The 13,542-nt window shown below is 44.2% G+C and overlaps 1 protein-coding gene across 2 annotated transcripts in view; it reads right to left on the bottom strand.

The window, feature by feature from the left end:
- The window catches only part of GRB2 (growth factor receptor bound protein 2), a 58,280-nt gene that overhangs the window by 34,927 nt on the left and 9,811 nt on the right, over positions 1 to 13,542 (bottom strand). For both annotated transcript variants that reach the window (XM_057401386.1, XM_057401387.1), the window contains one exon: positions 10,392 to 10,606. In XM_057401386.1, the coding sequence (XP_057257369.1) occupies positions 10,392 to 10,469 (78 nt within the window). In that variant the 5' untranslated portion in view covers positions 10,470 to 10,606. The remainder of the gene's footprint in view (positions 1 to 10,391; positions 10,607 to 13,542) is intronic.

Consider the following 13,542-nt stretch of genomic DNA (forward strand, 5'->3'; position numbering starts at 1 on the left):
GGAAGAAGGTTTAAGCACCCTGGTACAAATGCTCAAAACATTAGTTTTTGACAAGCTGTAGTATCATTAGAGGTCAGAAAGAGGCATCAGTGCAAAATATATCTTGAGAAATAAGGACAGAAGTGAAGGCAAGGAGGAAGTAAAAGCAACTTCTGCTTCCTTCATTCCAGCACTCAGAAGAGAGCCTGAACTGCCAGCCCAGGCTTTATCACTTCCAGGGTTCATCTTAACAAAGTATTCTTCAAGGACATGCAAAACAGTACAGAAACAAAACATTCAGCTGTGGAATATCCATACAAGTTCTCCTGATACTGCCTGAACAAAGCATGTTTATCATGCTGACATTCCTCTCACCAAAACCGAAGTAGTGTTTGAAGGCAAGGTTGGGAAAACCAACATTTTAAATGCCAAATTTCACCTGTGAAAGTTTCACTGTACTTCCCTCCTTTATGGCTGCACCTCCTCCTCATTTCTTCCCTTCCTCTGCAACTGTAGGACACACTGAGAACTTCGGCCTTCCCTCTCTGCCCCCACCAAGACACTTGGAGTTTCCCCTTACTAGTTATGCTTCAAGTAGTAGTAAAGATCAGAGCCCAAGATGTGAACAGGAGGTGAGGGAAATAAGTAGCTCTTAAGTCAAAGGGGAAGATTTTCCAGAGGAACCAGTGAAAGATGCAGCTTAAAATCCCTCCTAGTATTCTGAAATAAACTCACTTAAGGCTGGAACCTAAGCATAGCTCTTTCCAAGCAGACCATAATCAACTGTTAAAAGCAGAAAGCAGAAGCCAGATGAAACGGTTAAAACCTCATTTTCATATTTATGCTAAAGAAGTGTAGGGAACAAAAGAACACTCAAAATTTAACTGCACTGGAGCTCAGCACCAGTTGCAGGAGGTTTGAATGTTGTGCCAGTTTCTCACAAAGCAGAGGGCTGAGTAGCTTAGACCACAAGTCTTCTGCACCAGCAGAGCTGCTAGGATTAGTAGAACCTGCTGGCTCATACATAACTCATGCAGAATTCCCCCCTTTCCTCCCAAGGGAAACAATTTTGCATAACAGCAGCACTTTTTTTCCTCCCTCCGCCTGTAAACCTGTGCAGTTTGAGTACAAGTCAGAGCAAGAAGTAGGTTGGCTCAATGCAGCAAGCATGAATTCCAGAGACAAATTATTTAAATCAGAGGTTTTAGAGACTAACAGCATAATTACAGTTCAGCTGAACTGCAGAAAGAAATGCTTTCTGTTCTGTGCACCAGGCCCAGCTGCAGCGGAGCCAACTGGCGGCTCAGGACAGAGCGTGCACACTGGCATGAACACATGCAAAGCAGCTAAATGAGGCAGGTACACACTGAACACAGCTACTCTGCAAAGGATTCTCTTTCTCTATTTTGTTTACGAAGGTCAGTAAGGTTTGAACAGCACAATTATAAATTCATCACTCTACATAGGCTGACAATGTACTTCCTAGACAAAACTAGCTTGTCCTCACTGTTGCCTTCTTCCGGTCACCAACCTGACCTGCCCCCATGGGATCAAAAACCTAATCGATTTGATGGATCTTCAAGAACAGGACTATCTGTTTTCCCAACCTCCAACAGAGACAGAAGGATCCAAGATCAGGTTCCTGAAAGGGAAAAAAGCCTCTTTGGTGTTCCAAGACATCTTTAAAATAGGCTTATATTGAGTATCTATAGAAAAACACTATTCTTTAAGTAAAGAGAGAAACAGGCTGAGGGAAACGATGAACACAACCACTTAACATGCAAATTTCAGATGCATGTAGTAACTAATAGGGAAGTATTGCAGAGTAGCATCTGGGGTGCAGGAACAGAATAAATATCCTCAAAATCATTATCTTGAGCAGTTTTGGGGAATGTCAGTTCACTTCTTGCTCTATTAGAGCTCAGCAGTACAAGCCCATGTGTTTAGCACATGTCACCATGAGAAAACACATTCTTAAGTTTGTTAAACCAATTCTCACTTGAGTTGTCAGATGGTGGCACCAATCATGCATATAAGACACGGGAACAAGTTCAGGCTCCACCACAGTCTGCTTCACAACCGGTTTTCTATGCCATCTGAACACCTACTCTTATGAGGTGTTACAAGATGACTTCAAAGTTGAAGGCATGTGTCACTCATGAGCAGTGCTTTAAATACTGAGCACCAGGGCATGAGCCTAGAACGTGACAAAGAAAGAGCAGCTTGAGGCTTGACAGATTGAGATCAACAACGCTGCTGTTACACCTCAAAAGATACAGCTATTCGAGGGGAAGAACAACTCACATGGTAGGTAATGCAAAAAAAAAAACCCTAAATAGCACAAAGTATTCTCCCATTTTTCTTCCCCAAGGCCCAAAGCATCTAAAATAACACATTCTACTTCCTTGTGTATATTCTAGTCACTGATGTTTGCCCAACTTGGGAGATAACATTAACTGCCACTGCAGGGCCAGCAAAGGAAATGAAAGAGCAAGAAGAGCTGTGGGATAAAGCTGCAGATAAGAACTCGAGTATCAAACTCCTGCAGTAACAGTTTGCTGATCTGTGCAGAAATGCTGAATGCATACACTCACCTACTCATTTGCATTTTGAATTTAACAGAATCTTCAGAGTAAACTGGAACTGATAGAGATCAAAGGCAGCTTTCTTAACTTGCTAAATAAAGCAAGTAAAAAAACCCAAAACATTGAGAGCTGGTACCTCTTTTCACTAGAGCCCTAGTGAAATGGCTTACTTTTGTGTAAAAGCTCCATTTCTAAGTCCGTAAGATCAGGTATCAAAGGAAAAACAAATGCATTTCTTTGGTCACTTCTCTACGTTCACAAGCCACAACTTCATCTCCCTGGTCCAGCACTTATCCGACCAGCACTGAAAGAAGGGAGTGAAAGCAACAGGAAGGGAGAAGGGAAATAGGCTTATCCTTTGCTACACACTGCTAATTCAGACCTCCAGAGCAGTCTGCCCAGACATTAATGCATCATATTCCCTGTAACCCAGAATGAAACACAGGCCAAGTATGTTAGTTCTGAATCCCATAATGTGATGATCATCACTCCAGTTCCCTGGAAGTTAGCTTGCCTATAATCACAGAAGATACAGTCCCATCTCTTGACCATGCAATGCAGACATACCCATAAACCTGTAAGCAGAGGGGTGACAAGAGTCCTCACAGCTCTGCTTGGTGCTTTAACAACACTGCTGACAAACCCAAAGGACATTCTGCAGTTCAACACCACAGACCAGGAGAAATGTGATGCTACATACACAGTCACACTCAAACAGAACTCACCTCAACCAGTTCATCAATGTCGCCAAATCCTTTGCTGACATCTGTTTCATGAATGACTTTAAATGTATTTTGTTGGAGGCAGGCAGTGGGGTGTGTCTGGGTAATTTAAAGCTGTTTATTGTTATGGTTCCAGAACTAGCTTTGATTTTTCAAACCTTTCAAGACCTACATAAATAAATTAAGAATACAGAAAAGGTTTTAACTGAGTGGTAACCAGCAAGTATGGCAAAATCTGGCATCAGAAGTATAACGGCCTTAAATTAATCCAACAGCTCAGTCTCACAGCAATTGTGAGAAAGACCTAATGTTATCTTTGGTCTAGATTTATTTGTGAAATTCATCAGGTTTGGTAAATTATATTCCCTTTTTACTCAGTGGGAGATTGGAAGATTTTGGCTCCAGTGTTGTTAGGGAGCTAATGTTTCATTTTCATTTTCAAAGAAACAGAATTAGTTTCACCCAGTGCATTTTGTTCCTGAGGTTTAGGCTTTAGTTATTGATTTCTGGTATGTAGCCACTGGCAACTTGAAAGCACAAGGGATTTAATCAAGGGGTCATATAGTTCCCTGCTTACATTATGCTGAGCTGCACAGTCAAATTGGATTCCTTATCTCCTCTTGCTTAGTTGAATCCTTATTATAATGAGAAACCAGAAAAGTCTGAATTTCACTACCAACAGGACCCCTCCTCCTCCCTCAAATAGCAGGGCTCTGCACAGAAACTGGAAAACTATTAATACTACATTTATGACACTCTCAATCCTTTATACATAATCCCTCTTTTCTTCCCCCAACTGAGATCAAGCTTTTACCATTTTAATTGAAATAATAATAAAAATTAAAGTGGGTCCATTAGCACCTGGGATGTCCCCCAGAAAATCTGATTTTATTGGCCTGAAATTCTCACCATAGAGTTATCATAAGAGAAGTGTCACTGAACCAGAGAGGAGAGGACATTTCTGTGCTGGCAGTAAATAAAGCCAAAAGCCCATCACACTGGCTGCAGTCTGACACATGTTGAACAAAGCAGATAAATCATTTAGCAAAGCAAAACTTGAGCTGCTGATTATGTCCCTGATAACACGTCTCAGGGGTCTGGCACACCGGGCAGAACACAACATGGACCTCGCAGAGAAGCTGGAGCTACAGCACTTCCATTACACTGGCAAAAGGCAGCTGGAGCTTTAGATGAGCATCATTTCTCCTGGTTATAACAGAGTGCAATATATGTTAAATCAATACAATAAATGAGCTGGGCTGACTAGCTTTAATCAGTGTTTTGTTTGACACTCAAACTCCAGCAGCACACAGCTCACAAGGGCCTATTTCTCTCTGCTGTCAGTGACAAGTTTAAGTAATCATCACAAATAGCTTCTAAATAAACACAAAGAGGCTGTTTTTAAGGGAGAACGTGTTTACTCCTTGCTTGCAAAGCCCTTCAGTCGAGAACACTCCCTATTTACGTCTTCTGCACAGACACACCTTCAGCAATATAATCTTGCTCTAAGCAGGTCCAAGCTCTTTTAGAAATACAGACCATGAGTGTGTTCTTTCTTGGGCAAACACACTTTGTGGAGGTTAGGTAGGTCCTTCCCACAACCCTGGGAAGTTCACTAATAAAACACATCCCACCTTCTCTCTGTAGGTTATTATCATGCACAGGGGAACAGTATTTGAGAAGTTGGTACTAAAAACATAGGCATTGCATAGCTGGGTAGACCAGAAGAATGCAACCTCTTACAGGAGGCATTTCTTCCTAACACAGAACTCCAACTGCCAGGCTGGCAAATTAACTCCATTTAAGATAATTATACTTGTCTTTATGAGCCTCTGTAATTATCTGAGGTTTGTGTTCTTTGACTGCAATATTGATCACATACTGATGACAAATACAATCTTTATCCAAGGCTGTGAGCCAAGGAACACAACCAAAGCACACTTCTGCAAATCAACTACCACAAACAACAGCTACCACTCACAGCTCAGTCACAGAATAATGTAGGTTGGAAGGACCCCCAGAGCTCCCCCAGTCCACCCTCCTGCTCAGAACAGGTCTAATTAGATCAGCTTGCTCAGGGACCTGACTGGTATCTCCAAGGATGGGGATTCCACAACTTCTCTGGGCAACCCCTTCTAATACTTGACCTATTTCACTCTAAAGCACACAGGGCTTCAATCTGCCTTAACTCAGAAAATGGTTTCTCACATACTAAAATCAAGCCCACACCTGAGTCCATCCTCTTCCAGAAAAAAGGGGAAAGATGAAGTGTGCAAGGAAGGGAGAGAAGGATGAGAGTAAAAACAATTTCACCCTAAAGAGAAGAAATCTGTGCAGTACTCCACAGCAAGCCACAGATTTCCATTCTCTAGCACGATATAACAGGTAATGCAGGTGAAGTCAAAGCCCAAGGACGAAGAAGGAGGGAGACCATGCTGCCCTTGTGGAGCAGATTCCTCCCTCTATTAAAAACTGTTTCACTGGATCCAGTCACACAAAAATGGTTTTCATGCAGGAAGTAAAAATGCCACCTCAGCATCAACTGTTTGCAAACACTTAATCCTCTTCAAGGCTGACAGAAAGAAGAGGCTGGTGGGAAAGAAGCACGTGAGCAGAGCCTGCAGTGACTGTCCTGTGTGCGAGTAGAGCAGGGGAAAAACCCCATGACTTTGCTGAATGGAACTGTCAAGTGATCAAGATTCTACCAAGGAATTCCTTCTTTTAGCAGAGAGGGAAGCTGGTCTGTGTGTGCCACACGAAAGTGAGCACCCTGAAAGCGAAAGATGCTGACCTCTATTTTAAACCACCACCTGAACAATTTTCCATATAAAAACTATCTGTAAGTGCCCCTGAATTCATTATGCTGACAGCTACTGGGAACAGGAACTTATTCAGTTCTTCAGAAGATCACTTTACAGCTATGCCCCAAGCTTGTGACAGAAAAAAGAGAGAGAGGAAATGGAGCAGTGGTCTGTAGTTCTTTAAAAACCCCACAACATTCAGGATATGCATGAGTATGTTCAGTGCTTCTGCATTAACCATGCAGAAACGGTTATCAAAGCACCACAGTATTAACTGTACTCTTTGGATTAGATGTAGGAGGAATAGAGAAATGAAATGATGATGAGATGAGACAAAGAATGATGATTTTTCTTCTCTCCTCCCCCCTCCCCCCCCCCATCTCCTGCCAAACCACCAGCAAGTATTAGCACACTTTAGGTCTGGATACTTGCCACTTAGCACAAAGGCCAACAAGACCAGAAACTGCTACAAATAGTTTTAGGGGACATAAAACCTGAGTAACAAATATAGACAGAGACTGAAGTTAGCAACTCCCAACTTCAATAAATAGAGCAATTGAAAGGGGAAAAGACTGAAAAAGCATCATAGCAACCACTGACTATTCCAAGTAAATCAAGTAGGAATCCCTCAGTTTCATTTTATTTTTACTTATTTAAATACTTGCACAGGGCATCTTCACTCCTCTAATGGGATGCCAGTCATCAACAAGATTTGGGAAGCAACCACCATAATATGAGAACAGTGGTGATCTAAGAGCTACAGCACTGCTGTAATCAGAAGATACAGAAGGAAGCAGAAACTTCTACTTGCTCTGGAAAAGTAGTATTTAGTGTATTTCAAACATTTAAAGGTCAGCCTGCACCTCCTGAATGGCAATACCACACACTGCTACAGAACCACTGGACAACAGGGTAGGGGGATCCAGTGCACTGCCATGGTTTCAGAAGCACAGAGACAGTTTTTGCCATGCAGTGCCCACACAAGCAAAGGCCAAGAACTTTTTCCTCTTCCCTCAGCTGTTTTACAATTGCAAGCCAAAGGTCAACTATCTTCACTCACTTTTGGAAACCAGCCACAAGATTACTAACAACCAGCTTAATGGCTACAGTTCAAATGCTGTTCAATCAAGCCCTGAGTATGTGGGTATGCAGCAGTAATGGCACCATGACATCATAGCCAAGTTATCTGCAGAAGTCAGAGCGAGTCAGTGTGCATCTCTGCCTGCTCTCCCCACAGAGAGAAACATGGACTGCCCAAGGAGTGGGAATTAAAGTGTTAGAGACTGTGTTCTTTCCTTCGCATAGTTAAGGCATAACATCTTCTATGGAACAGCCCTTTGCCATCATCCTCTTATGAAGAACTGGTGGTGGTTAGTCTGGAGAAGAAAAGGCCCAGGGGGGACCTTACTGCTCTCTACAACTGCCAGACAGGAGGATGGAGCCACAAGGGGGCTGGGCTCTGCTCCCAAGGAACAAGGGATGGGACAAGAGGAAATGGCCTCAAGATACACCAGGGCAGGTTTAGATGGAGATGAGGAACAATTCCTTCCCCAGAGGGTGCTCAGGCATGGCAGTGCTGGAGTCACCGTCCCTGCAAGTGTTCACACACTGTGGAGATGAGGCCCTCAATGGCATGGGTTAGTGGTGGCCTCGGCAGTGCTGGGGAAAGGCTGAACTTGATGATCGTAAAGGTCTTTTCCAACCCGTCTCATTCTATGATTCTATCATAGATGCCACCAAACTAATGTGCCTTTCTTGAGGTGCATTAAGACAGCTGTCTGGATTGAAGGAAGTCCTCACTACATGCTGAGTTATGTGTGCACCACAGCAAAAGGTAAGAGTGAATGTGAGGTGCATTCAACAGGTTACAAATTTATTTCTCTTCCCAATTCATTTGAGGGCAGAAGGATTGACCTCCTTCATACGACAGCTCACATGAGGCACATGAATGGGATACCCTGAGATTTCTCAGTTGTGAAGACAATATGAACAAGACAGATCTGACACGTCAGAGGGAAATTCATTTCCACAACTTGAAACACACTTGAAGTGAACCAGACTTTCAGAATGACAAAGCCCCACAGAGGTTTGTCAGCCTGAATAAAGTGAACTGTAACGATTCTAATTGGGTTTGGCTTATTTGTCTGAACTTTGCCAGCTTCAGACAGTGACCCTCACCATGCTGCACAGGACTCAGCTGAGTGCTGAAGGATTCCTTAAACTCTCAAGACATTCCACTGACCTTAGTGATAATCTTGAGCAGTTCACCACTTCTATAAATCAGTTTACTCCTCTATGGAGGAAATCTGTTAAGTTTGCAACCATTTTCGGAACGTGAGCTGAAATACAGTGTGAAGAACTGCTCATCAACACTAAGAGGAAGTGTTCAGCCTAGGGTTTGTGTAGGGTAGGAAAACCCCTCTCTTTAGAAAAATGAAATTACTACTGTAGCGTAACACCGTACATACACCATGTTTCTGTCACTAGGAACAATGTGTACCTGTGGGATGACATCAAGTGCTAGGACTCAGGAATACATAATCACAGAATCATAAAATAGTGAGGGTGGAAAAGGACCTTAAGATCATCTAGTTCCAATCCCCCTGCCACGGGCAGGGACACCTCATCAGCCACTGTATGTAGTTGTAAGAGTTTTAGCAGAGACTAAACTTTCCAAAGTCTAAAAAATAAGTTACTTTCCTTTAATTCTCAGAGAAGAAAATGCTTTTAAATGAATGCAAATTTTACCAGATATTTTTTCATGTACTTCAGTAAATTTCTAACCAAACTAGATCAAAATAATTAAGAATCCACTTTAAAATAAACCATATTTCATTATCCTTCAGGTTTTCCTTCCTGTTCAGAATGTTCTACAAACTGACCTCAAATACACTATGAAAGCTGAGGGCAGCAGTAACCCAAAACAGGCAAATACAGCTCAGGTTAAGAAAAATAAATGCAAGATTATCACAGAGGCTTCTAAAACTCTAACAGTCTTAAATATTTAAAAGCAGCAAAAGGAAATATTCTGGTCATTTACAACAGAGGAATTGAGGTGTACAGGTCTTTTTAGGCCAAGTATGAGACAGGCATGAGTAAGATACAGAGATGCAGTTATCTCAAAGGTGGGATACATTTTTGCAACCTGTATCTCTTGATGGCCACACATTTTACTGCCCTTTTAACAAAGCCACAATTACATTACTGAAATATCAGTTATAAAAGGCAAAAGTTTATCCATAAAGGTTGGGTTTTTTCCAACTTATATTCAAGGAACAGTTAAAATCAAGCCCTTCCCTGGCAAAAATCTTGTGCATATGAGTAATCCCATTGAGGTCTGAGGACTTGATTTGTCAGCACACACAGAGTTACAGCATTACATCCGCAGATAGGCACCTCTCAACACTGTTTCTACTCAAAGCATTTGAGAAAGAAGCAGCTTAAAATACATCACACCAGAAGGGTAAAGCCCATCTTATGGGGAAATATTGACTCTGAATGAAGCTCCATTAAAGCATTCTGTAATATGGCTCTAAGGACTTGGGAGCAACACAGCTCAGAGCTCTGCTTCACTGAAGTCAAAGCACTTGGGGGTTTTACGCAAAACAGAAAATTTTCCGCTTGTTCTGCACCCAGTTTTTTTAAATAAAGCTTTAGAAATTCAAATATGTATCAAATTCCTTAATACAGCCAAGATGAAGCCTAAAAAGCCTTTGATATATTGAAAAAAAACTATAGACCAGAATTCCTCTAATGCACTCCAGCATCCACTTACATCTGCACTGATCCATTAAATATTCAGCCACAAGCTTATCACTGGAGCTCATCAGGACTGAAGATAAAACTCAGTGCCAATATTTGACAGCCTGATGCTAAAGATTATCTACTGAGAAATAATCCAATCACTGTTCTTTGCTACTGGAATCTCTGGCAGGAGCAAAGGAAAGGAATATTAAATTGATCTTGATCACTTTAAGGGATTTCCTCTCTTCAAAGGGAATTCAGCGTAGAGATCGGTTTGTACTTCTGCTTATTTGCTACCATGTTTACGACTTAAGTTTTCAGATATTCCAATCTTAGAACAGAGAGAAATGAGACACTTTGGGATGCACGATGAACACAGACACCAAACTGCTGCTCCTGCTCTTAGAGATAAGGCTGGGATTGAGGAAACCTTGAGGTATCCTATGAAGAGGAGGCAGCGGTCCCTGGGGACCCAAAGGGTCAGGTCTTACAGACAGGAAGAGAAGCTGAAAAGCCCAGGGGCAAAGGAGTGAGCTCCCGAGCCCTCGCCCGCCGCTTACCTTAAGGATGTCCCCCCGTTTGAAGCTCAGCTCGTCATCCGCGGTGGCTTTGAAGTCGTACTTGGCGATGGCTTCCATGCTGGGGCTGCCGCGCACGGCGGTGCGGGCGGTGGGCAGGAAGCGCTCCCCGAAGCCTCCGCTCCTCCCGCGGCCCGGCTCCGTCCGAGGCGCCGGCCCCGTCTCTCACATACAGGGAGGCCGGGGGACGATCCGCCCTAGGGGAGGGGGAGGAGGAGGAAGAGACGAGCCATTAGGGGAAGTGGCACGGATCGATGGCCGGGGCCGCGCCCAGCGCCGCTCCCTCCGCCCGGCGCGGCGCGGCTGCCGCTTCCTCCCGCCGCCGCTCGCCCAGGCCCGGCTCCCCCGAGTGACACGTCCCGCGGCCAATGGCCGCTCCGACTGCCCCGGGGGCGGGAGGCGGCTCCGCGGCCGGCCCCGGCCCTCGGGAGGAGCCGCGGGCCCTCGCCCCCGGGCGGCGGCGGCAGCGGCAGCAGCGTCCCGGTGGTGCCCGCGGGGCAGCCGGGCTGGCAGGGCCCGCCGCCGGCGCCGCTCCGCCCGGCTGCCGAGCCCCGGGAGCACAGGGCAACGGGACGGCCCCTCCCGGGCAGACACCCGCTCCTCGCGGTTCTGATCACCCCAGCACAGCCCGGCCACCGAACCGAGCCCCGGCAGCCCCCGCCGGCTGAAGAGAGGAACAGCCCACACCCTGCACCGGGAAGGACGGGTGTGAGGATGCAGCCGACAGCAATGATTCGGTTTTTTTCCCATTCATTTAAATACAGTGACACAAAGCACAGAGCGCTTCTGGGGGTCCGCTCTAAAAAACCCTTCCTGGAACTGAAATGCCCACCAAAGCGTCCTCAAATAATATTACACAGAGACAAAAGTTTGTGCTCACTCTAACATGAAGCCATCCCAAAATTCCAGTGTCTTCGGCAACAGAACGTTTTAAAAGCACTTCAAATGCACAGCATGAAAATCAAGATGTTTGTTTATCTCTTAGGAGCACAGAGAAGGAATGACATCAAACCCAGCAAGGAACAGTGAAACCACTGGAAAGGCTTAAATCTTGATCATGGGTTTGAATTGGAAGGATATAATCTAACTCCAGCTATGATGGAGAGCAGAGAAGGTACGGGATCAGGAGAAAATCAAGTCTGTAAGTTCAAAGCTATTGTGAAGGCCCAGCAGAGAGCTGGTATCTGTCAGCGACAACTCAAGACAGAAGAGCTGTGACAACCAGCAGTGAACCCACGCACCTGCTAATTCAGTCACTGGTTACGGCCCAGAAGGAGCCCTGCCACAAGCAAAGGCAGCAGATGGCAAGAGAATTCTCTAATCTCAGAGAGAAACCTGCCTTACACAAATGCAGAGAAGCAATAAACATGCTCCTGTTCCACAAAGTCCGTGTTTGCCCAACCTTCGGCTGCCCGTAGCAAATAATGAAGCTGGAGGCAAACCCCAGAAGGGAGATTTCCATCACAGGAAGCTGGCAGGATGAGAAGAGGTATGTACAGGATTTACTTTGATCAAAAAAAGACCAGCTCGGTGTAGTCCCCATGTGGGCAGGGATTGGGGTTTTCTCTGGTACTCTCTGGTACTCCTACACAGTGCTGCTGAACTGTCAGTGAGACTGACAGGGCTGTCAACAGCCATAGAGATCCCAACTGAACAATCTGCTACTGCAACCATAGGAAACAAATCTACTGGATCCAAGTTTGAGCAACATGCATAACTAAACCCAAAAAGTGCATCACCTTTGCGACATTCTGTTGATTTGAAAATACTTCATTTTAGTTTCAGTGCGGATGAAAAAGCATCGCCCTGATGTCAGTCTTCCACACCCACAGCACATTCATACGAACAGCAGCAATAGCTTTCCTTCACCGGGAACATTTTCTCTTTGCCAATTGTGTTCACCTTCGCATCTCTGCAACCTGGCCTCTGGTCTTTCTAACTGATGGTGTTTATGATTCCCTGCTATTAGAGCAATATTAAGGAGCAAAATGAGTAACTGCGTGAAACAATGGAAAATGCAAACATTTGTTCTACACCTCCTGCACCTTCTCAAGACACAGTTAAAGAAAGAAACTATTGCCAATTGGGAAATGTTCATTTCTTTAGGATACACAAATATTGCCACTGCATTAGCATCTAAGAATTATTTTTTTAACAGAAGGAGTTACTGCTCAGCTTTCTTAGAGAAACTGATAGAGCATTTCCAAGAACACTGGCATTTCCCCGAGCTTAGCAATAGCACAATGTTGGGAAGCTTTCCAGCACAATTCAAGATGAAAGAGATTCATCACACAATTTTCTTCAAGCATTCACTTTACTACCACCATCATATACACTGTCAGCATGTAAAGGAGGGATGCTTCCAGGTACCAGAGCTAACAGCAGCTGCAGTATAGAACCAAACTTTAACCATCACTTTAGGCAAAAGTGTAGCTGCAGTTTGGACAGGGAAGTTCCATGCAAATTAGGGAAAAGCTCTGAAAATAGTAAGCCAAGATACGTAGACAGCACATGTCAGAAAAGGTAAAGGTTGAACATCAATTCCCTTGAAGCCGCTCAGAAAACGTTTGCTTTTCACTACTCATGTAAGTCATTATAGACAGTCAGACACAGTTATTAAAATACAAACCAACTGCACAAGGACAAAAATCAGCTTACAAGGAAGCAGCTTGTGCTCATCTCTCCCCACTGAGAGCACAGCTGGAGGTATCTGCTGTGGACAGACAGCAGAGAAACAACACACTGTGAATACTACAGTGTACCCCAGCCCCACAGACTTCAAATGGAATCAGACCGGTCTGAAGGACTAACAGGCAAAATATGAACACAATGAACACACACCACAAGAATTATCAGATGATCTCACTAGAGAAATGACTGAGATTGCTCTGTTTTTCACCTCTTGCCTTCCTGTGATTTGGGGCAAGATACTTCCTTTGCTCTTAAAATATCTGGGAAAGGGGAGAGAAGCAAAGGCAGCAGATGCAGCTACCAGTAAATTCTGATTACCAGAGAGTGCTGCAGCTCAGGGTGGGCTATAAGTAATTACAAATACAAACCTGCCTGTGGCAGCCAACAGGAAACAATTCTCATGTTCTTTTCAACAGATATTTCAAAAGCCACTCAGGTAGAG

This window comes from Pezoporus wallicus, unplaced genomic scaffold, assembly GCF_028554395.1.
Source record: "Pezoporus wallicus isolate ANWC-B61680 ecotype Strahan unplaced genomic scaffold, APGP_CSIRO_Pwel_v1 contig_8702, whole genome shotgun sequence".
Lineage (NCBI taxonomy): Eukaryota > Metazoa > Chordata > Aves > Psittaciformes > Psittacidae > Pezoporus > Pezoporus wallicus.